The 24258-nt window shown below is 48.8% G+C and overlaps 1 protein-coding gene across 2 annotated transcripts in view; it reads left to right on the top strand.

The window, feature by feature from the left end:
• Positions 1–22060, top strand: part of LOC146976654 (interleukin-1 receptor accessory protein-like) — a 36231-nt gene extending 14171 nt beyond the window's left edge. Inside the window, exons 6-13 of one of the 2 annotated variants that reach the window (XM_085796568.1) lie at positions 10137–10287; positions 10998–11069; positions 12775–12904; positions 14163–14311; positions 15493–15636; positions 16465–16608; positions 18308–18850; positions 19530–22060. In XM_085796568.1, the coding sequence (XP_085652694.1) occupies positions 10137–10287; positions 10998–11069; positions 12775–12904; positions 14163–14311; positions 15493–15636; positions 16465–16608; positions 18308–18744 (1227 nt within the window). In that variant the 3' untranslated portion in view covers positions 18745–18850; positions 19530–22060. Of the gene's footprint in view, positions 1–10136; positions 10288–10997; positions 11070–12774; positions 12905–14162; positions 14312–15492; positions 15637–16464; positions 16609–18307; positions 18851–19526 lie in introns of both variants that reach the window. The other variant, XM_085796567.1, reaches the window with a different exon arrangement.
• Positions 22061–24258: the final 2198 nt, after the last annotated feature.

Below are 24258 nucleotides of genomic sequence, written 5' to 3'. Positions count from 1 at the left end.
CTGTCTCTCCTGTCTCCCCTGTCTCTCCTGTCTCCCCTGTCTCTCCTGTCTCTCCTGTCTCCCCTGTCTCCCCTGTCTCTCCTGTCTCTCCTGTCTCTCCTGTCTCTCCTGTCTCTCCTGTCTCTCCTGTCTCCCCTGTCTCTCCTGTCTCTCCTGTCTCTCCTGTCTCCCCTGTCTCCCCTGTCTCTCCTGTCTCTCCTGTCTCTCCTGTCTCTCCTGTCTCTCCTGTCTCCCCTGTCTCCCCTGTCTCTCCTGTCTCTCCTGTCTCCCCTGTCTCCCCTGTCTCTCCTGTCTCTCCTGTCTCTCCTGTCTCTCCTGTCTCTCCTGTCTCTCCTGTCTCCCCTGTCTCTCCTGTCTCTCCTGTCTCTCCTGTCTCCCCTGTCTCTCCTGTCTCTCCTGTCTCTCCTGTCTCCCCTGTCTCTCCTGTCTCTCCTGTCTCCCCTGTCTCTCCTGTCTCCCCTGTCTCTCCTGTCTCTCCTGTCTCTCCTGTCTCTCCTGTCTCTCCTGTCTCTCCTGTCTCTCCTGTCTCCCCTGTCTCTCCTGTCTGACCTGTCTCTCCTGTCTCTCCTGTCTCTCCTGTCTCTCCTGTCTCTCCTGTCTCCCCTGTCTCCCCTGTCTGACCTGTCTCTCCTGTCTCTCCTGTCTCTCCTGTCTCCCCTGTCTGACCTGTCTCTCCTGTCTCCCCTGTCTCCCCTGTCTGACCTGTCTCTCCTGTCTCTCCTGTCTCTCCTGTCTCTCCTGTCTCCCCTGTCTGACCTGTCTCTCCTGTCTCTCCTGTCTCCCCTGTCTGACCTGTCTCTCCTGTCTCTCCTGTCTCTCCTGTCCCACCTGTCTCTCCTGTCTCTCCTGTCTCCCCTGTCTCTCCTGTCTCCCCTGTCTCTCCTGTCTCTCCTGTCTCCCCTGTCTCCCCTGTCTCTCCTGTCTCTCCTGTCTCTCCTGTCTCTCCTGTCTCTCCTGTCTCTCCTGTCTCCCCTGTCTCTCCTGTCTCTCCTGTCTCTCCTGTCTCCCCTGTCTCCCCTGTCTCTCCTGTCTCTCCTGTCTCTCCTGTCTCTCCTGTCTCTCCTGTCTCCCCTGTCTCCCCTGTCTCTCCTGTCTCTCCTGTCTCCCCTGTCTCCCCTGTCTCTCCTGTCTCTCCTGTCTCTCCTGTCTCTCCTGTCTCTCCTGTCTCTCCTGTCTCCCCTGTCTCTCCTGTCTCTCCTGTCTCTCCTGTCTCCCCTGTCTCTCCTGTCTCTCCTGTCTCCCCTGTCTCTCCTGTCTCTCCTGTCTCTCCTGTCTCTCCTGTCTCCCCTGTCTCTCCTGTCTCTCCTGTCTCTCCTGTCTCTCCTGTCTCTCCTGTCTCTCCTGTCTCTCCTGTCTCCCCTGTCTGACCTGTCTCTCCTGTCTCCCCTGTCTCCCCTGTCTGACCTGTCTCTCCTGTCTCTCCTGTCTCTCCTGTCTCCCCTGTCTCCCCTGTCTCCCCTGTCTCTCCTGTCTCTCCTGTCTCCCCTGTCTGACCTGTCTCTCCTGTCTCCCCTGTCTCCCCTGTCTCTCCTGTCTCTCCTGTCTCTCCTGTCTCTCCTGTCTCTCCTGTCTCTCCTGTCTCTCCTGTCTCACCTGTCTCTCCTGTCTCTCCTGTCTCTCCTGTCTCCCCTGTCTCCCCTGTCTGACCTGTCTCTCCTGTCTCTCCTGTCTCCCCTGTCTCTCCTGTCTCTCCTGTCTCTCCTGTCTCTCCTGTCTCTCCTGTCTCCCCTGTCTCTCCTGTCTCTCCTGTCTCCCCTGTCTGACCTGTCTCTCCTGTCTCCCCTGTCTCCCCTGTCTCTCCTGTCTCTCCTGTCTCTCCTGTCTCTCCTGTCTCCCCTGTCTCCCCTGTCTGACCTGTCTCTCCTGTCTCTCCTGTCTCCCCTGTCTCTCCTGTCTCTCCTGTCTCTCCTGTCTCTCCTGTCTCTCCTGTCTCCCCTGTCTCTCCTGTCTCTCCTGTCTCTCCTGTCTCTCCTGTCTCCCCTGTCTCTCCTGTCTCCCCTGTCTCTCCTGTCTCCCCTGTCTCTCCTGTCTCTCCTGTCTCCCCTGTCTCCCCTGTCTGACCTGTCTCTCCTGTCTCCCCTGTCTCCCCTGTCTGACCTGTCTCTCCTGTCTCTCCTGTCTCTCCTGTCTCTCCTGTCTCCCCTGTCTCCCCTGTCTCTCCTGTCTCTCCTGTCTCTCCTGTCTCTCCTGTCTCCCCTGTCTCCCCTGTCTGACCTGTCTCTCCTGTCTCCCCTGTCTCCCCTGTCTGACCTGTCTCTCCTGTCTCTCCTGTCTGACCTGTCTCTCCTGTCTCTCCTGTCTCTCCTGTCTCTCCTGTCTCCCCTGTCTCCCCTGTCTCTCCTGTCTCTCCTGTCTCTCCTGTCTCTCCTGTCTCTCCTGTCTCCCCTGTCTCCCCTGTCTCTCCTGTCTCTCCTGTCTCTCCTGTCTCCCCTGTCTCCCCTGTCTGACCTGTCTCTCCTGTCTCTCCTGTCTCTCCTGTCTCTCCTGTCTCCCCTGTCTCCCCTGTCTCTCCTGTCTCTCCTGTCTCTCCTGTCTCTCCTGTCTCTCCTGTCTCTCCTGTCTCTCCTGTCTCTCCTGTCTCTCCTGTCTCCCCTGTCTCCCCTGTCTGACCTGTCTCTCCTGTCTCTCCTGTCTCCCCTGTCTCTCCTGTCTCTCCTGTCTCTCCTGTCTCCCCTGTCTCTCCTGTCTCTCCTGTCTCTCCTGTCTCTCCTGTCTCTCCTGTCTCCCCTGTCTGACCTGTCTCCCCTGTCTGACCTGTCTCTCCTGTCTCCCCTGTCTCCCCTGTCTGACCTGTCTCCCCTGTCTGACCTGTCTCTCCTGTCTCTCCTGTCTCTCCTGTCTCTCCTGTCTCTCCTGTCTCTCCTGTCTCTCCTGTCTCCCCTGTCTGACCTGTCTCCCCTGTCTGACCTGTCTCTCCTGTCTCCCCTGTCTCTCCTGTCTCTCCTGTCTGACCTGTCTCTCCTGTCTCTCCTGTCTCTCCTGTCTCTCCTGTCTCTCCTGTCTCTCCTGTCTCCCCTGTCTGACCTGTCTCCCCTGTCTGACCTGTCTCTCCTGTCTCCCCTGTCTCCCCTGTCTGACCTGTCTCCCCTGTCTGACCTGTCTCTCCTGTCTCTCCTGTCTCTCCTGTCTCTCCTGTCTCTCCTGTCTCTCCTGTCTCTCCTGTCTCCCCTGTCTGACCTGTCTCCCCTGTCTGACCTGTCTCTCCTGTCTCCCCTGTCTCTCCTGTCTCTCCTGTCTGACCTGTCTCTCCTGTCTCCCCTGTCTCTCCTGTCTCCCCTGTCTGACCTGTCTCTCCTGTCTCCCCTGTCTCTCCTGTCTCTCCTGTCTCTCCTGTCTCTCCTGTCTCTCCTGTCTCCCCTGTCTCTCCTGTCTCTCCTGTCTCTCCTGTCTCCCCTGTCTCCCCTGTCTGACCTGTCTCTCCTGTCTCTCCTGTCTCTCCTGTCTCCCCTGTCTGACCTGTCTCTCCTGTCTCTCCTGTCCCACCTGTCTCTCCTGTCTCTCCTGTCTCTCCTGTCTCCCCTGTCTCTCCTGTCTGACCTGTCTCCCCTGTCTGACCTGTCTCTCCTGTCTCACCTGTCTCTCCTGTCTCTCCTGTCTCTCCTGTCTCTCCTGTCTCCCCTGTCTCCCCTGTCTGACCTGTCTCTCCTGTCTCCCCTGTCTCCCCTGTCTGACCTGTCTCTCCTGTCTCTCCTGTCTCTCCTGTCTCTCCTGTCTCCCCTGTCTCCCCTGTCTCTCCTGTCTCTCCTGTCTCTCCTGTCTCTCCTGTCTCTCCTGTCTCCCCTGTCTGACCTGTCTCTCCTGTCTCTCCTGTCTCTCCTGTCTCTCCTGTCTCTCCTGTCTCCCCTGTCTCCCCTGTCTGACCTGTCTCTCCTGTCTCTCCTGTCTCCCCTGTCTCTCCTGTCTCTCCTGTCTCTCCTGTCTCTCCTGTCTCTCCTGTCTCTCCTGTCTCTCCTGTCTCCCCTGTCTCTCCTGTCTCTCCTGTCTGACCTGTCTCCCCTGTCTGACCTGTCTCTCCTGTCTCCCCTGTCTCCCCTGTCTGACCTGTCTCTCCTGTCTCTCCTGTCTCTCCTGTCTCTCCTGTCTCTCCTGTCTCTCCTGTCTCTCCTGTCTCCCCTGTCTGACCTGTCTCCCCTGTCTGACCTGTCTCTCCTGTCTCCCCTGTCTCTCCTGTCTCCCCTGTCTCTCCTGTCTCTCCTGTCTCCCCTGTCTCTCCTGTCTCTCCTGTCTCTCCTGTCTCCCCTGTCTGACCTGTCTCTCCTGTCTCTCCTGTCTCTCCTGTCTCCCCTGTCTGACCTGTCTCTCCTGTCTCTCCTGTCCCACCTGTCTCTCCTGTCTCTCCTGTCTCTCCTGTCTCCCCTGTCTCTCCTGTCTGACCTGTCTCCCCTGTCTCTCCTGTCTCTCCTGTCTCACCTGTCTCTCCTGTCTCTCCTGTCTCTCCTGTCTCTCCTGTCTCTCCTGTCTGACCTGTCTCTCCTGTCTCTCCTGTCTCACCTGTCTCTCCTGTCTCTCCTGTCTCTCCTGTCTCTCCTGTCTCTCCTGTCTCTCCTGTCTCTCCTGTCTGACCTGTCTCTCCTGTCTCTCCTGTCTCTCCTGTCTGACCTGTCTCTCCTGTCTCTCCTGTCTCTCCTGTCTCTCCTGTCTCTCCTGTCTCTCCTGTCTCTCCTGTCTGACCTGTCTCTCCTGTCTCTCCTGTCTCCCCTGTCTCCCCTGTCTCTCCTGTCTCTCCTGTCTCTCCTGTCTCTCCTGTCTCTCCTGTCTCTCCTGTCTCACCTGTCTCTCCTGTCTCTCCTGTCTCTCCTGTCTCTCCTGTCTCTCCTGTCTGACCTGTCTCTCCTGTCTCTCCTGTCTCCCCTGTCTCCCCTGTCTCTCCTGTCTCTCCTGTCTCTCCTGTCTCCCCTGTCTCTCCTGTCTCTCCTGTCTCTCCTGTCTCACCTGTCTCTCCTGTCTGACCTGTCTCCCCTGTCTCCCCTGTCTCTCCTGTCTCTCCTGTCTCTCCTGTCTCTCCTGTCTCACCTGTCTCTCCTGTCTCTCCTGTCTCCCCTGTCTCTCCTGTCTCTCCTGTCTCTCCTGTCTCCCCTGTCTCCCCTGTCTCTCCTGTCTCTCCTGTCTCTCCTGTCTCTCCTGTCTCTCCTGTCTGACCTGTCTCTCCTGTCTCTCCTGTCTCCCCTGTCTCCCCTGTCTCTCCTGTCTCTCCTGTCTCTCCTGTCTCTCCTGTCTCTCCTGTCTCTCCTGTCTCTCCTGTCTCTCCTGTCTCTCCTGTCTCTCCTGTCTCTCCTGTCTCTCCTGTCTGACCTGTCTCTCCTGTCTCTCCTGTCTCTCCTGTCTCTCCTGTCTCTCCTGTCTCTCCTGTCTCTCCTGTCTGACCTGTCTCTCCTGTCTCTCCTGTCTCTCCTGTCTCTCCTGTCTCTCCTGTCTCTCCTGTCTCTCCTGTCTCTCCTGTCTCTCCTGTCTCTCCTGTCTGACCTGTCTCTCCTGTCTCTCCTGTCTCCCCTGTCTCTCCTGTCTCTCCTGTCTCTCCTGTCTCACCTGTCTCTCCTGTCTCTCCTGTCTCTCCTGTCTCTCCTGTCTCTCCTGTCTGACCTGTCTCTCCTGTCTCTCCTGTCTCTCCTGTCTCTCCTGTCTCTCCTGTCTCTCCTGTCTCTCCTGTCTCTCCTGTCTCTCCTGTCTCTCCTGTCTCTCCTGTCTCTCCTGTCTGACCTGTCTCTCCTGTCTCTCCTGTCTCCCCTGTCTCTCCTGTCTCTCCTGTCTCTCCTGTCTCACCTGTCTCTCCTGTCTCTCCTGTCTCTCCTGTCTCTCCTGTCTCTCCTGTCTGACCTGTCTCTCCTGTCTCTCCTGTCTCTCCTGTCTCTCCTGTCTCTCCTGTCTCTCCTGTCTCTCCTGTCTCTCCTGTCTGACCTGTCTCTCCTGTCTCTCCTGTCTCTCCTGTCTCTCCTGTCTCTCCTGTCTCTCCTGTCTCACCTGTCTCTCCTGTCTCTCCTGTCTCTCCTGTCTCTCCTGTCTCTCCTGTCTGACCTGTCTCTCCTGTCTCTCCTGTCTCTCCTGTCTCTCCTGTCTCTCCTGTCTCTCCTGTCTCTCCTGTCTCTCCTGTCTCTCCTGTCTCTCCTGTCTGACCTGTCTCTCCTGTCTCCCCTGTCTGACCTGTCTCTCCTGTCTCTCCTGTCTCTCCTGTCTCTCCTGTCTGACCTGTCTCTCCTGTCTCTCCTGTCTCTCCTGTCTCTCCTGTCTCCCCTGTCTCTCCTGTCTCTCCTGTCTCTCCTGTCTCTCCTGTCTGACCTGTCTCTCCTGTCTCTCCTGTCTCCCCTGTCTCCCCTGTCTCTCCTGTCTCTCCTGTCTCTCCTGTCTCTCCTGTCTCTCCTGTCTCTCCTGTCTCACCTGTCTCTCCTGTCTCTCCTGTCTCTCCTGTCTCTCCTGTCTCTCCTGTCTGACCTGTCTCTCCTGTCTCTCCTGTCTCACCTGTCTCTCCTGTCTCACCTGTCTCTCCTGTCTCTCCTGTCTCTCCTGTCTCTCCTGTCTCTCCTGTCTCTCCTGTCTCTCCTGTCTCTCCTGTCTCTCCTGTCTCACCTGTCTCTCCTGTCTGACCTGTCTCTCCTGTCTCTCCTGTCTCTCCTGTCTCACCTGTCTCTCCTGTCTGACCTGTCTCTCCTGTCTCACCTGTCTCCCCGTCCTCCCCTGTCTCACCTGTCTCTCCTGTCTGACCTGTCTCTCCTGTCTCTCCTGTCTCTCCTGTCTCACCTGTCTCTCCTGTCTCCCCTGTCTCTCCTGTCTCACCTGTCTCACCTGTCTCACCTGTCTCTCCTGTCTCTCCTGTCTCCCCTGTCTCTCCTGTCTCACCTGTCTCTCCTGTCTGACCTGTCTCTCCTGTCTCTCCTGTCTCTCCTGTCTCACCTGTCTCTCCTGTCTGACCTGTCTCTCCTGTCTCACCTGTCTCCCCGTCCTCCCCTGTCTCACCTGTCTCTCCTGTCTGACCTGTCTCTCCTGTCTCTCCTGTCTCTCCTGTCTCACCTGTCTCTCCTGTCTCCCCTGTCTCTCCTGTCTCACCTGTCTCACCTGTCTCACCTGTCTCTCCTGTCTCTCCTGTCTCCCCTGTCTCTCCTGTCTCACCTGTCTCACCTGTCTCCCCTGTCTCACCTGTCTCTCCTGTCTGACCTGTCTCTCCTGTCTCTCCTGTCTCTCCTGTCTCACCTGTCTCTCCTGTCTCCCCTGTCTCTCCTGTCTCACCTGTCTCACCTGTCTCACCTGTCTCCCCGTCCTCCCCTGTCTGACCTGTCTCTCCTGTCTCTCCTGTCTCTCCTGTCTCCCCTGTCTGACCTGTCTCTCCTGTCTCTCCTGTCCCACCTGTCTCTCCTGTCTCTCCTGTCTCTCCTGTCTCCCCTGTCTCTCCTGTCTGACCTGTCTCCCCTGTCTGACCTGTCTCCCCTGTCTCTCCTGTCTCTCCTGTCTCACCTGTCTCTCCTGTCTCTCCTGTCTCTCCTGTCTCTCCTGTCTCTCCTGTCTCTCCTGTCTGACCTGTCTCTCCTGTCTCTCCTGTCTCACCTGTCTCTCCTGTCTCTCCTGTCTCTCCTGTCTGACCTGTCTCTCCTGTCTCTCCTGTCTCACCTGTCTCTCCTGTCTCTCCTGTCTCTCCTGTCTCTCCTGTCTCTCCTGTCTCTCCTGTCTGACCTGTCTCTCCTGTCTCTCCTGTCTCTCCTGTCTCTCCTGTCTCTCCTGTCTGACCTGTCTCTCCTGTCCCACCTGTCTCTCCTGTCTCTCCTGTCTCTCCTGTCTCCCCTGTCTCTCCTGTCTGACCTGTCTCCCCTGTCTGACCTGTCTCCCCTGTCTCTCCTGTCTCTCCTGTCTCACCTGTCTCTCCTGTCTCTCCTGTCTCACCTGTCTCTCCTGTCTCTCCTGTCTCTCCTGTCTGACCTGTCTCTCCTGTCTCTCCTGTCTCACCTGTCTCTCCTGTCTCTCCTGTCTCTCCTGTCTCTCCTGTCTCTCCTGTCTCTCCTGTCTGACCTGTCTCTCCTGTCTCTCCTGTCTCACCTGTCTCTCCTGTCTCTCCTGTCTCTCCTGTCTCTCCTGTCTCTCCTGTCTCTCCTGTCTGACCTGTCTCTCCTGTCTCTCCTGTCTCACCTGTCTCTCCTGTCTCTCCTGTCTCTCCTGTCTCTCCTGTCTCTCCTGTCTCTCCTGTCTGACCTGTCTCTCCTGTCTGACCTGTCTCTCCTGTCTCTCCTGTCTCTCCTGTCTCTCCTGTCTCTCCTGTCTGACCTGTCTCTCCTGTCTCTCCTGTCTCTCCTGTCTCTCCTGTCTCTCCTGTCTGACCTGTCTCTCCTGTCTCTCCTGTCTCACCTGTCTCTCCTGTCTCTCCTGTCTCTCCTGTCTCTCCTGTCTCTCCTGTCTGACCTGTCTCTCCTGTCTCTCCTGTCTCTCCTGTCTCTCCTGTCTCACCTGTCTCTCCTGTCTCTCCTGTCTCTCCTGTCTCTCCTGTCTCTCCTGTCTCTCCTGTCTCTCCTGTCTCTCCTGTCTCTCCTGTCTCACCTGTCTCTCCTGTCTGACCTGTCTCTCCTGTCTCTCCTGTCTCTCCTGTCTCACCTGTCTCTCCTGTCTGACCTGTCTCTCCTGTCTCACCTGTCTCCCCGTCCTCCCCTGTCTCACCTGTCTCTCCTGTCTGACCTGTCTCCCCTGTCTCTCCTGTCTCTCCTGTCTCACCTGTCTCTCCTGTCTCTCCTGTCTCTCCTGTCTCTCCTGTCTCTCCTGTCTCTCCTGTCTGACCTGTCTCTCCTGTCTCTCCTGTCTCACCTGTCTCTCCTGTCTCTCCTGTCTCTCCTGTCTGACCTGTCTCTCCTGTCTCTCCTGTCTCACCTGTCTCTCCTGTCTCTCCTGTCTCTCCTGTCTCTCCTGTCTCTCCTGTCTCTCCTGTCTGACCTGTCTCTCCTGTCCCACCTGTCTCTCCTGTCTCTCCTGTCTCTCCTGTCTCCCCTGTCTCTCCTGTCTGACCTGTCTCCCCTGTCTGACCTGTCTCCCCTGTCTCTCCTGTCTCTCCTGTCTCACCTGTCTCTCCTGTCTCTCCTGTCTCACCTGTCTCTCCTGTCTCTCCTGTCTCTCCTGTCTGACCTGTCTCTCCTGTCTCTCCTGTCTCACCTGTCTCTCCTGTCTCTCCTGTCTCTCCTGTCTCTCCTGTCTCTCCTGTCTCTCCTGTCTGACCTGTCTCTCCTGTCTCTCCTGTCTCACCTGTCTCTCCTGTCTCTCCTGTCTCTCCTGTCTCTCCTGTCTCTCCTGTCTCTCCTGTCTGACCTGTCTCTCCTGTCTCTCCTGTCTCACCTGTCTCTCCTGTCTCTCCTGTCTCTCCTGTCTCTCCTGTCTCTCCTGTCTCTCCTGTCTGACCTGTCTCTCCTGTCTGACCTGTCTCTCCTGTCTCTCCTGTCTCTCCTGTCTCTCCTGTCTCTCCTGTCTGACCTGTCTCTCCTGTCTCTCCTGTCTCTCCTGTCTCTCCTGTCTCTCCTGTCTGACCTGTCTCTCCTGTCTCTCCTGTCTCACCTGTCTCTCCTGTCTCTCCTGTCTCTCCTGTCTCTCCTGTCTCTCCTGTCTCTCCTGTCTGACCTGTCTCTCCTGTCTCTCCTGTCTCTCCTGTCTCACCTGTCTCTCCTGTCTCTCCTGTCTCTCCTGTCTCTCCTGTCTCTCCTGTCTCTCCTGTCTCTCCTGTCTCTCCTGTCTCTCCTGTCTCACCTGTCTCTCCTGTCTGACCTGTCTCTCCTGTCTCTCCTGTCTCTCCTGTCTCACCTGTCTCTCCTGTCTGACCTGTCTCTCCTGTCTCACCTGTCTCCCCGTCCTCCCCTGTCTCACCTGTCTCTCCTGTCTGACCTGTCTCTCCTGTCTCTCCTGTCTCTCCTGTCTCACCTGTCTCTCCTGTCTCCCCTGTCTCTCCTGTCTCACCTGTCTCACCTGTCTCACCTGTCTCTCCTGTCTCTCCTGTCTCCCCTGTCTCTCCTGTCTCACCTGTCTCACCTGTCTCTCCTGTCTCTCCTGTCTCTCCTGTCTCTCCTGTCTCTACCTGTCTCTCCTGTCTCTCCTGTCTCACCTGTCTCTCCTGTCTCTACCTGTCTCTCCTGTCTCTCCTGTCTCACCTGTCTCTCCTGTCTCTCCTGTCTCACCTGTCTCAGAAGTGGAACTCGGACCGGCAGCAGAGAGGAACCAGTCTTCAGTTCTACATCATGACGAAGGTGTACCAGGGTTTATATGTGTGTGCAGTCAGCTACCGGAGGAGAGGCCGACAACTCAACTTCACCAGGGGCGTCAACGTCACCGCAGTCAGTAAGACAGCCGCACTGCTGCTCACGACACCGTCCACCGCCAAAGCCGAATACCGAATAAAATCAAAACGCTTGGCCGAATAACCGAATAATACCGAATACCGAAAGTGGTTTTAAAGTTTAATAGGGCCTATTGGATAAATAAAATATTTTTTTAGACTTAATTTTCAAAGAAAGTAAATGTTTATTGACTATTCCGACAGTTTTTGAATATTCTAGTTGCCGTTGCTCATCAAAAAAGCACAACAAGTTAGATAAAGTTTTTCATTTATATCGGCCCATTGTGAGTGCTGAAAGATCTATGCAAGTACATTCCCCAAAAAAACCCAAGTGTCTCTTAAAACAGTGGTTCCTAACCTTTCTTGGTCAGATTTTTTTTTAATTCATTAATTAGGCTACTAGACATTTCAGGCCACCTCATTTGAATTTCAGGCGACCCCGCTGCAGCAGACGGGCATCAGCAGATACGTACATGACGTCACATGGAAGCGGTGCATTTAAGGTCTAGAGATGTCTGGGGAAATGTAGCTTCTGTGGACGCTACCGCGCTACTGATCAATAAAATAGCTTAACTACTGAAAAGCTATTTGATGTAGAAAACAGCGACGCTACGACCACGCTACTGAGAAATGTAGTGAAGTTACTAACGCTGCTACTTGTAACGTCGCTACTGCCCAACACTGGTGACTGTGCTGTTTTGTTCTCCATCAGGTTCGTCCTCGCTGCCCAAAGAGCCCACCATCCTCCACCCGACTGCAGACCGGGTCATCCCTGTCAAACTGGGTAGGTCAACAACAGAACTGCTCCGTTACCAGTAGCGATGCTCCAGTCAGCCTTTTTTGACTGATCACAGGAATCATAAGTCTGCCAATTTCGATACTGATCACTGAATGGATGGGAGAATAATAACCCTCCACGTCCTGTACAATCCAGCCATGTGCACCACTTTTTTTTCTGTTCCTTTTTTATTTATTCAGCACGAACAATATCATTTAAAGGTGCCATATGTTAGCCTCGTAAACCAGCCTCTCGCGGAAATGCATTTCATTTCATTTCATTTCTCAGAGAGTCTGGCCTCATCCCCCCTCTAAGCGTTTGTGGTGGGCGGGAGCTGGGCGGGAGTAGTAGCAAAGACGGTTTAATATCTTTGGTAGTAGCGTTGACAGACAACCCCATTCAGCCAATCAGCAAGTTGGTGTAGTGACGGGGCTTTGCACCAGTCGGTCCCTGATTGGCCAACGTGCTGTGTCAATCACAGCGGGCGACGCTGATTGGCTCGGCCTTCTGAGGGTTTCAGTCCAAATGCTAACGGGGATGAGGCCAGACTCTCCCTCAGAATGAAATGAAATGCATTTCCGCGAGAGGCTGGTTTACGAGGCTAACATATGTAAGAATGTGGCCAAACACGGTTACTGCAGTCAAATTCAAAACACAGCGATCTGGTTTTCCCTCCCAGTCGTAGCGGCAGCTCAGTGGACCAGACCGGAGGCTGAAATGCCACTGACGCCGCCGTGACTGGGAGAGAGCGCTAGGTGGCGCAACATGCCAACATGTAAAGCCTATATGAAATACCTTTATATTAAAGCAGAAGTAAGTGGTCCGGTCGTTTTCGCTAATGCTGCGTTCCAGGCAGGCTTTTGAAATCGTAAATTACAGCTTCAAGTCACAACTTACGACTTTGTAGCGTTTCAGGCAACCCACTCGTGTTTTTCCGACCTGTTTTACCGGTGAAAGTCACTATAACGGCCACTCGTAACTTCTGACCGGTGAAGTCGTACCAGATCGAACTGGTACCACTTCACGGTCGGAAAAATACGAGTTTCCTTGAACGCACCATAACAGTCCTCGTCCCTACGTCGCCACATTCACGGCGTCCCTTGGCTGCACACACAGCCCTGCATGCCGTTCTCTCTCCTCATTGGATAAAAACTGTAGGATACGATAAATGTTTTCTCCTGGGCTCAGAGCAGAGCAGAGTGACTGACAGACCCGTGTTTCAGACCAAACACTCTATAGAAGTGATTGCTGTCGGAAGATATAACTATTTAAGACTTATATTAACACAAATATATCACTTACTTCTGCTTTAAGCTGTGATATTATATGTGCACTCATCTGCAGCGTCTCCTCTCCTCCAAAATAAACATCATTTACTGCTGCATTGATTTTTCGTATTCAGCTATGAGCCACAACATGCCAAACTTCCTTCAGGTATCCATGTTTTTTTTTCTTCCGAGTTCCTGCAGCGTGAACACAATGATGTCGGAAGTCGGAGATTTCCGAGTTGGGAATTCCGACCTCCGAGTTGTTATGAACGCAGCATTTGATCTCCGAGCTCAAAGGTTCCTGCTGAAGAAGTATTCATAAAACATCTAGATAGCTTGTTTTTGTTGTTTTTTTAATTTCCAGAACGCTGTAGTTTGAATGAATCACACTGAGGGACATGGTGCACAGGTCCAACTGGGTTTATTTCTCCCTCCCCCCTCAGACACAGAGGTGCGCCTGATGTGCAGAGCCGTGTTCCCCCACCTGGGGGACTCCCCCTGGAAGATCTGGTGGACGGTTGATGGGAAGACGCTGGATGAGCTCGCCAACCAGCGCTTCAACACGAGCAACAGGTAGAAGGAAAAAAATGTATCTGCACTTTGAGATTTTAAACCTTGTGATGGACGAGCAGACGGAGGAGTAGTTACTACACTTCACTGCTGTTTGTCTTCTCTTTGAGCTGATGGAACAATGGATGAACGAACTCTGATGTGACTTTACTAATACATCGCTTCTAAACACTAGTACTGAAAGAATTCGACAGGTTTGATTACCTTTAGCTGTGACATGACTCAATAAATGTCCTGCATTAAATATCTTCTGTAAAAGTACATAAGCAGTATCAGTAAACTGTAGTTACACTACCATACTACCAACACTACCAATTGTGACCTGATCCATCAAAATGAGTCACATTGACCCAAATTTCATAGTTGAGATTTTGGTATCAATGGAAAGATTAGAAAATAAGCTTTAAAATGATACCCTAGTCAAAGTCATACACTTGATGGTTTTCGAGATGTGGCCATTTGAATTACGATCTTTCACTCTCCTATTCTGTTCTAAAACCTGAGAAAATTGCAGTTAAAGTTTTTGCCAGTGACTCTGGCATCTGTTCCTGTACCACGTGATTACACGCTCCCTATACGATCCCTTGTTGTGATAGATGCACCATTCAATGACCCTCGGAAAGCAGAGAATCTCACAATTAAGATGCTTTTTACAGCTCGTCTCTATCATAAACGGTTCAGAAGTTGTCATGTTTTGTTGACATTTTGTAAAACATGTGCAAGCGTTGTGTCGTTGCTACGTTCGGTTTAGCATCGTTGCTACGTTCGGTTTAGCATCTGTTTCTGTATCCGTCCCTTCCGTCATAAAGGCACCATTCAATGACCGTCGGAAAGCGGAGAATCCTGCGATTCAGATGCAGGTTACAGCTCGTCTCTATCATGAACGGTTCAGGAGATATTTCATGTTTTGCACCGATGCAACGCTCATTTTCAGAGGGTTTAAGTTGCAAGTCAACTTTAATCATCATTTTCGTGCCTTTTCTCAATTATCTGGACTGTGAAACTTTGGGAGATTGTTTTTGAACGTCATTTCTTTGAAATTAGGCAAAAAAAAAAAATGTTCTATGGGTTTTCCACGTTATCCGACTCATTTTGATAGAACGGGTCACAATTACTTTCTATTGGTAAAATATCATACTGTATATATAAGTACATGCATGTGACTGTCAAGTCAGTTGGGGCATAAATCTTCCTGAAGGTCCTGAGTGACTCTGACCCTGTGTGTTTTATTTTGAAATATACGAGATGTGTGTGTTTGCAGAGCCATCGATGACGATCTCGGAGACCGGACAGAGGAGAGCGTGCTGGTGATCCAGGACTTCCAGTCTGAGGACCTGGACAGAGAGTACAACTGCTCTGTGAGGAACGAGCGAGGCAACGACACACACAGAGTTTGGCTGGAGGAGGAGGGTGAGACACACACACACACACACACACACACACACACACACACACACACACACACACACACACACACGTCAGACTCTGATGAAGCTGTAGTAAATAGATATGTCTCCACCCTCTCTGCTGCAGTGCCACATGATAATCAAACAGTTTGGTAAATCCTCATGTTCGTCGTGACAGATTCACTTCCAGTGAGACCACTGCTCCTTCTGCTGATGGTAGATGAGATAAGATAAGATAAGATAAGATAAGATAAGATAAGATAAGATACAATGACTTCATGAATCCCCAAAGGGAAATTCATTTGTCTGGCAGCTCATATACCATTTGCATTAAAAATCCTGATGGCTGAAGGTATGAAGGATCTTCTATATCTCTCCGTCCTGCAATCAAAGAGAGAGGAGTCGTCCACCACTGCTGTTTTCTTGGTCTACTCACACTCATGTTGACTAAGAGCTGGGAGAAGTTTCAGAGTCCTCCGTGCCTTCTCTGAGTTAGAGGGGGGGTCCGCGTACACACCAAAAAACATCCAAATACCTCCATACTGCTCGTCTGTAATGTCCGTCTTGAGAAATTGTTCTGCCGGTCAGTGCAAATCACGTGAGATTTGCACTGACACAGGCAGAGCAGTGAACTGAGACACTGGGAGCTTCCGCTACAAACAAGCTTAAAATATAGACTTATTTAATTTTTCAATACAAGAGGGACATTACAGACGAGCACTATGGAGGTATTTGGATGTTTTTTGGTGTGTCTTTTTGGACGAAGAAAAGTGGTATCCATTGACAACCATTATGGACAAATACTGCTGCACGAACCCCCCCGTAACTCAGAGAAGGAACGGAGGACACAGCTCTTAGTCGACATGAGGGTGAGTAGATGATGAGTGAAATTTGAATTTTGTGTGAACTATCCCTTTAACATTTGCTGTATTTCTGTTGTATTTTGTCAACTACTGATGGATACTTCTGTGGGGAGACGGGTTTATTAAGACGAAGAGCTTCTTTCATTGAAAACAGAGCAGGTCTGGAGCAAGCCACTTTGTGAACTATCCCTTTAAGCAAAAACTCAGAGCTAGCAGACTCTGCTGCTACCTGTTGAAGGGCGTGTTCTGAAATGTGTAGCTACATATGCTCCCCCTCATCATGAAACATCTGTTGAAGCTGACGTGTGTGTGACTGTGCCAGTGTCGCTGCCGTCGGTGGCGCTGGGCTGTGGTCTGGGTGCAGCTCTGGTCCTCATGCTGATCGTCTTCGTGGTTTATCACGTCTTCTGGCTGGAGCTGCTGCTGCTCTACCGCTCCTGGTTCGGCACCGACGAGAGACACACAGGTGAGCAGCAGGGATGGGAAAAAAACAATATAAATAAATTCTATATATATATATATATTTTTTTTTATAATACAAGGTTTTTTCATTGCACTTTATATTTATTTACATTTTGTGTGTATTTGTATTGGTTTTTCCTGCTGTCAGAGTCAGGTTAATAGTCTACTTGCCAACAATGAGTACCCGGAAATGTTGAGTACCCCAAAGTTTTATGTTAGAAATATATAGTATGGGTCCCCAGTATTCAGAAACTGCCGGATGCTAACTTATTAGCATAATTGACATAATTAGCATAAATTAGCATAATTGCCTATATGGGCAATATTTCAACAAAATTGACTTGGCTGATCTGGGCAATATTGGAGTGGTTTTAGGGGTTATTGATGATGCTGAATCCATTTCTGACATTTTCAAAATTCAAAATGGCTGTCTAAACCGGAAGTGACCAGATGAAATCCATCAAAATCGGCCCACTGGCGGTTAAAATCTGGTCACTTCCGGTTTAGACAGCCATTTTGAATTTAGTTACTGGGGACCCATACTATCTATTTCTAACATAAAACTTTGGGGTACTCAACATTTCCGGGTTCACAATGGGGCCCTATGGGCTGGCAAGTAGACTATAAGCAGCAGGTGCACGTTTTATTGGATTTGATTTATTTATCAGATTTTTGTAGAGGGGGAGCATCCTGTGGAAAAACTGAACAGTTTTAGACATCCTGCCTGGCTGCAGTCACAGCATTCAGATTTAGATTTAGATTTAGAAAGTGTAATTTATTGAGCCCTGTTGGCAGATTTATTCACTCTGTTGATGGTCTGTGTTGTGTTTAGATGATAAAGAGTACGACGTGTACATCTCGTATGAGAGGAGCAGCGAGGAGGAGCAGTTTGTTCTGATGACGCTGCGCAGAGTCCTGGAGAACGAGCTGGGATACTCAGTGTGTATCTTTGACAGAGACAGTCTGCCGGGAGGGAGTGAGTACACAGCACACACTGCTTATGGCCGTACAATTCATAGTGACAGTGCAGCACACACCCAGTATCAGTCCCTCCAGGATTTCGCAGGCTTTTTTTGTGATTGTTGCTGATTTTGCGGCCACATTTTGAAAAAATTGCGGTGCATGTTGTGATGTTTAAAGTGCGTTTGTTGCGATTAAATTGCGGGAGACGGCGAAAGTTGCAAAAAAAAAGTTGCAGTTTTGTTCTGAATAATTAAAAATCAAAGGAAAATTGAAAATTTTTAAATGTCACAAAATAATGTGAGGTCCTGTTATACCGGCAATTTTCCACTTGTTAAGAAAGGCACAGGAAAATTACATAGAGTTTAAAGTTGTTTCACTTTTAATTAAAATGTCTGTTTAAAAATCGTGGTAAAACAACTGTTTTAAAATGTCGTTAAAACAGTCCAGTCTTTGAATAAAAAGGGGAGGGTGGTTTAGGATGGGGGAAGGGGCACCTGTCCGCCGGCTGCTCCGCTCCGGCCCTGCAGTGACGCACTCACTGGATTCTCCCTCGGCGAGTGCTGCGGGGGGGGGACACAGCCTCGGGTGGTCAACCAGGACAACTCACACACTCAACACGTTCAACTCAGCTTGTGTTCCTTTACTTATCACTTTGTGCACGTTGTATCAAGTTTCTTGCCGTCAGCCCAGCCTCGCCGTTCCTCCATGGACTCACTTTCAACCACCGCTCCGTCCAGACTCGCTACTCTCTGCTGTGTAACTCGCGGAAAGCACCGACAATTGGTCCAATTTGCGGTGATTGTACAAAATTGCAAGATCGCACAAATTCACGGGGATTGGTTGAATTTGCGTTAAGTGTTGCGATTGCGACATTGCGAATTCCTGGAGGGACTGCAGTATAGTGATTTGTTACACGCTCCTTGAACAGTCAGTACGTTTACATGACACTTGATAAAACCAAATTATTGCCTTAATCCGACTATAACTGGACAACTGAAGTGCATGTAAACACCTTAGTCCGACTGAAATCGGAGTTGAGAACTCCGATTAAGACACCCAGATAATGTGATTGGAATTAGATTTTCTCCGTCATGTAAACACCTTAGTCGGAGTATAACTGGACAATGCATGTGCGCTGCTCCACAACCGTAGAGACGGCACCAAGTGGAGCAGAGAAGCCGCCCGAACCCGGCAAAGTAAAGAAAATAACCAACATCAGCGCCGATTCAATGCATTTCACACAGCGTGACCAGCAAGAGTGTTTTATTTTTAAAAAGAGAGAGAGAGAGAGAGAGAAAGGAAGCCCGTATCCTATTCTCAGCGCGCATCCAGCCCAGACTGGCGCATCTGGTCGGGAACTGCAGTTGAGAATTTATTATTAAGCTTATAAGTTGTTTATATTCAGTTTTTTACGAGGTGACAGAAAAGTCAACAGGACAGGGGGGCGTAGCTATTAACCCGCTGAAACAACAGGTGACGGCGCATGAGGGGGCAATGGACCCCGTCAGTTGTTCGATTTTCTCAGTTGCATGTAAATTGAGACAAGGACAGAAGTCCGACTTGAGCCAAAATTGAATTTTGAGCCTAGCTGGATTAAGCTCTGCATGTAAACATACTGACTGATTCAGCAGTACACAATCTGATGCTACAACACACATGCCTGGGTGGATGTTTCCATCCGTCCATCCATTAACCGTCCTCTCTCCCTGCAGCCATCACCGATGAGACTCTGAGTTTCGTGGCTCGTAGCCGGCGCCTCCTGGTGGTCGTTAGCCCGGGCTACGCCTCAAAGGGCTCCCAGGCTCTGCTGGAGCTGAAGGCCGGCATCGACGGCATGGCGCTGGACGGCCACCTGCGGGTGATCCTGGTCCAGTACAAGCCGGTCCAGAGGCAGGGCTGGGTCAGGGAGCTGAAGAGAACCCGCGTGGCCCTGGCGCTGGTCCGGTGGCAGGGCGACAAGTCCACAGAGCTGACGTCGCGCTTCTGGAAGAGGCTGCGGGTGGAGCTGCCTGTGAGGAGGGTCGGAGAAGTGGACAGTAAGGAGGTGGCTCTCATGAGGCTGCACAGCCACAACAGCACCAACTCCCAGACAGGACTCATCACCACCACCGTCAAAGACCCACAGAAAGTCTTCAACAGTGCAGCGTAGCCGTGGTGACGGAGATCAGCAGATGCACGTGGCCCAAAGTGTTGTTATCTACAGAGAGCTGCCTCTTCCCAGCAGGCTGAAGTCATCCCAACAGTAACAATAGCATGTTGATGTTAAAGGACAATTCCGGGCAAATTCAACTCGGGGGTGTATGTTCCTAACATTTTAGGTCTAAAAGAATGAATCTGAAGATTTTCAGTTTAATTGCTCCTGTTTTGCGGTAGTTGCGTCTGTCCCCGCATCGCCACGGCAGCAATGAATGGGAGCGGATGCAAGTTCCGCTGCTTAGGCTGTTTACATCCCTCAAAGCCGCAATTTTTTACCACAGACAGCGTCAGATGGAGACTCAAACATGCACCAAGAAGTTATTTTTACTTGGAGCAAGTAAAGAGTTGATATTCCTGTGTTTATGACACAAACGGGAGCTTTTCCCACTGCACCTGAACACACCACGCACGGCAACTGGGTCTCGCGCGAGACTCCTGGAGACTTTGAATTAGATCTAGTTTTACAAACATGTCGGCTTGCTTGAAGTAAATAAACTTCTCGGTGCATGTTTGAGTCTCCATCTGACGCTGTCTGTGGCTTTGAGGGATGGAAACAGCCTAAACAGCAGAACTTACATCCGCTCCCATTCATTGCTGCCGTGGCGATGCGGGGACAGACACAACTACCGCAAAACAGGAGCGATTAAACTGAAAATCTTCAGATTCATTCTTTTAGACCTAAAATGATAGGAAAATACACCCCTGAGTTGAATTTGCCCGGAATTGTCCTTTAAGCAGCTATAATGTTTAAGGCAATCTACTGCAGTATATTTTATCCAGTAAGCTTCCTAATGTTTTCTAATTTACTTCACTTACTGGTAACATAAGTGCACTTAAAACTGATGAGGACGTCATTTGCTTTTTAGGTATTTGGCTGTTGGAAATGACCATGCCGTCCCCCCGATAGTTGTTGATATTTTATCTTCCCATAAAAAGCAAAAAGTTTAACTCATGGTGGTGCTGAGGAAAGGTTTAGGAGAAATCTTCATTATTACCAAAACAATATGATGACTGAAATATTCCACCGTACAAATTCATCTCCATCTACCTTACAAGCAGTGAAGGTTTTTAAATAAGGTACCAAGTTTAGTCTGAGGATGATGATGGAGGAAAGGTCATTATTAAATGGATCATCATTATAATCCATTGTCTTAGTGGTCAATGTCTGGAATGTGATTAGACCGATCTAGTCCAGCAGCAGATTGGGTTCATATTCCCCACTACATATGTTGATGATAGAATGAGTTGGAGGACAACACTAAACCGATCGAGACAAAGGGACAAACATTGTGTAAGTTTTCACCTCATTATCGTTTTCATTAATCATCTACTATTCATTTAACATGTATTTTCTGTCCTGATGACAGAGTTTTGTGTTATTTCACTTTTGTTCACTAAACAGAGGTTGTGGTTTGATTCCCGACTCCTCAGTCTGCATGTCTAAGTATGGGCAAGACTCTAAACCCTACGTGCCATCCTTATGAAAAAAAAAAGTATTTATAATTAGAGGACATTACAGGAACTGCATCTTAATGCACTTTAACCCACTCATTCATGAATATTGTCAAATTATCATTATTATCTAGTTTTTTTTTTTGCCCAAAATATTATTTTGGACACCTGCTGGAAATTAAGCCAACACAGACATGAATGTGAGTGTCCTCTGCATAGTGGGGTAGGAGGGTAGGAGGGTTCCATGCACTGCAACTTTCAAACCTAAGTTTTATCAGAGGAAGTATATATTACAGAATAACTCTTGCCTGATCACTACTCATAAATATGATTCTTTGTTATTTTTTGTTTTGATTTGTTTTTTTGGGCACGGCTTTCACTGCATTACATTTACAATAACATAGAAAATTCACAAACCAATACAGATTAAAGGGACAATGAGGAGTTTTGGAAAAGCGAAGCGTTTTCACACTACATTTATGAGCCTCCGCGCACCGTGAAATTCTTTGACCGGTGCAAGACAGACTCATGTTTTCATTCATCAAGAATTAAAGTCAGAGGTTGGAAGACGATCACATACCGTCGTAGTTCCCACCATAGACGGAGATTCGGCGGCGTTATTCTCATGACTCGCCACGAAACCGAAAGTAAAGAAACGCTGGTCGGCTCGCCCAGCATTTCCACCACCACTAATAATAACAAAATAACCATAGAGACAAAACCATAGATTTATCTAAAATGGACCATTAACAAGTGGTAACGTAGATTCATCCACATTAATATGAGACTTTTTTATTGTCGCAGAATTTTTCGTTCTGCCGCTGGAGAATCTCCTCGTTGTCCCTTCAACTTTGAATGTTATAATATGATATTATAAATCATATATTATATGGATATAGAATTTTAAGTTATGCAACATAGTATTCATCTTAAAAGTTTTGTAGTGCCCAATTTGACAATGCTTTTCTTCAACACTGATCGGCTTTTTGCGGAACAGGCTTGACACTTAAATTGAGTATTTCACAATTGTGCAACAAGCGAGTCGTCACCTCCTGGAGAGACAAGTCGCGCCCACTCTTATCTAGCTACAGGTCTGTGGCAGCATGAAACAAGATGTCTGTTATGCTATTGACTTTGTATGTAACTCTGTTGCGCCATAAATACCAGTCGCTTTTGGTGTGTACACAGCCAGAGTGCGAATTATACAATGACAATTGGGGGGGTCAACATTTTACACAGCGCGCAGTACAGCGCAGACGCGTGCTTGAGTTAACAGAAGTCTTACAGTATCTTGCTTGTTCAATGAAATGTCTACAGTCTGTAGATGATGATAAACCAAATTTTACACAATTTTACAGTTCATGCGGCACATAATGTACCACACAGACAACTTTTGTAGTCACCAACAAAATATTCTAGATCTAATCTGCCGAAATTCAGACCCATGCACACACACCCTAGCAAAGACAATGAAATGGTTTAGTCCACTAGGGGTGTCTGAAATTTTACTACAAGCATCTTCCTGGCATGACTATGGAAATACTGTATATTGTAGTATTTATGATTACTAATAAGAAAGATACATGTTTCAACCCCCCCTATCTGTTATTTGTACCTCTTTTAGGGGGGTTGAAGTCATAATTAGGGGGGTCAAACCCCCCCAAACCCCCCTGTAATTCGCACTATGTACACAGCTAAAAACTTAAAAACAGTATTGGGAGAATGCATTCTGCACTTTGTCATGCTCCAATGTGTTGTAGCAGTTTACTTACACATGTCATCTTTTGTTGTTTTGGTCAATAAATGAGTTTTTCTAATTGTATGTGTAATAAATGTTGGTTCAACCAAAATGGTGAGCTTAAAGTCACCAGTACAGGTCAGAGCCATCCAATAATCACCCAGAGAATGGTGGTTACAACATACAAAAGTCATAAAGTACAGATCATAAAAAAGAACTGAGGGGCGAATAACAATCAAGGGGGATTCTGCACTGCCAGGGGTCTGGAAAAGGCCACTACAAATCAAGCTTATGGCACACTACACTACACTACAAACACAGCACAATATCACCCTCTACTGGAGGCACTGCAACTATACACTGCTTAACCACACAACCTGTATTGCACTGCAACTCAGGTGAACTCACACAAGAAGTAGAAGCCCCTCCCTCACTTTACTGTGCAGAATGGGCATCAAAGTCACATACATTTTGTTTAAATTCCACATAATGTGAATACAGTGCAATAAAAGCAAACAATGAGTCCTTCACAGCCAAACTGAGAAGTGTAAATATTATTTTCTATTTTGCTTTTTGATTTGCGTTCAAACTAACAGAACTCATGAAGTTAAACAAGCTTAGTTCCATTTAACCTACTCTGTCACGCAACAAAGGTCCAGTGTCTAAACATTTAACATCAAATTGAACTGTAGACTTTATACTTTACAAGTACAAGCAGAATCATGAGCTTTCTACACCAACATGGTTAAAAACCTGAAATATAGTTAAGAGCACTGCAAAAACTCAAGATCTCTCCAAGAATATTTGTCTTGTTTCTTGTCAAAATGTCTCATTTCTAGTCAAAACTAAACTCTTTCCACTTAAAATAAGACTCATCACCTAAAAATGTACTTGTTTTCAGACCATTTTAACTTGTTTCAAACTAATTTTCACTTGAAATAAGTAGAAAAATCTGCCAGTGAAAGCAAGTTTTTTGTGCTTGTAATAAGAAAGAAAAACTTCCTTCACTATCAGATTATTTTGAGTGAAAATCTGCTTGAAATAAGTAAAAAGTGTCTAAAAACAAGCTACTTTTTAATGTGATGAGTCTTATTTTAAGTAGAAAGAGATTATTTTGCCTAGAAATAAGACAAATATTCTTGGTAAGATTTTTGAATTTTTGCAGTGAGGATGTCTGTATATTTAAGACAAAAACACAATCTGCTCATACAAATGAAAAATGTAAAAACCCTTTAGCTGTCCAACAACCCACTTCTGCAGACATCAGCCTACATGAGGACAAGGTTGGCATAACCTATGCCTATACCTATGACCATGGAAAAGCTGGCCAGGCCATAGTGAAAGGACCTCACAGCACAGCCCTGTTGTGGTGAATGGCTGCAGGTGTGATCAGGACTGAACTTCTGTCTGGATGTTGGGGAGGAAATATCTATAGAGACATGTAACAGTATCTGGGATGAGGTTTTCAAAGTAAAGTAAAAAATAATTATTAACGACAGGTTCAACGGTAGCTCCAACTTGACAACGTTCACAGTCTTTCGTCTTGAAATCCCGGGTTTCGGCACCAAAAAATGTTGTTTCAAAAGTGTTGGAGCTGCTTAAAAACTGACGATCACTGCTGTTTCTCATTCAAGCCGATCATATTTACTAATTTAAACACGGAAACACTGTTACAAGCGAGGAAAACAAAACAACGGCGACATAAATGTACGAGGAGGAAATTGCAGATTCGTTACTTAGCAACAGTAACATTCTGAACTAACGTCTAAACGCTACACTGGCAGAAGACAACATAACACATTCTTATTTCAAAATAAAAGCATTTGTTATAGACCGAATCTCCTTGTTGTTTACATTCTACTTCCGGGTAGAAAACCAGCACGTAATTTGAATGAGATCAATAGTAACGAACGAGAGTTTAGCTAATATATATCATGTTTTTCATGCCCTATCACCGTTTAGACAAATCTGAAATGATTGAAGAAACATTACTATTTCTGTGTGTGTGTTTTGTGTTTCTATGTGTTGTATTTATTCAGTTTGGGGGAATCACAGTGTCTAGAAAGCATCAGTGGCTCAGCTGACAGGGACAGCTAACGGTAGCTAAGCTAACGGCGGTAGCTAAACTAACACCAGGACGTCAGCTGTTAAAACCCTCTCGTTGTGGGACACGACATGAAACTACTCCAGTTAGCTCAGTCATGTTGTAACTCAGATATCCGCTGGAGAAAATATTTTTTCATGGACCGTTTATTGAGTCACTGAGTTATTAAAGTT

This window comes from Trachurus japonicus, chromosome 13 (assembly GCF_045865225.1).
Source record: "Trachurus japonicus isolate A0001 chromosome 13, Traja_1.0".
In the NCBI taxonomy this organism is placed as follows: Eukaryota; Metazoa; Chordata; class Actinopteri; order Carangiformes; family Carangidae; genus Trachurus; species Trachurus japonicus.
Note: the sequence above shows the minus strand (reverse complement) of the source record. Positions and strands in the feature narration are given on the sequence as shown.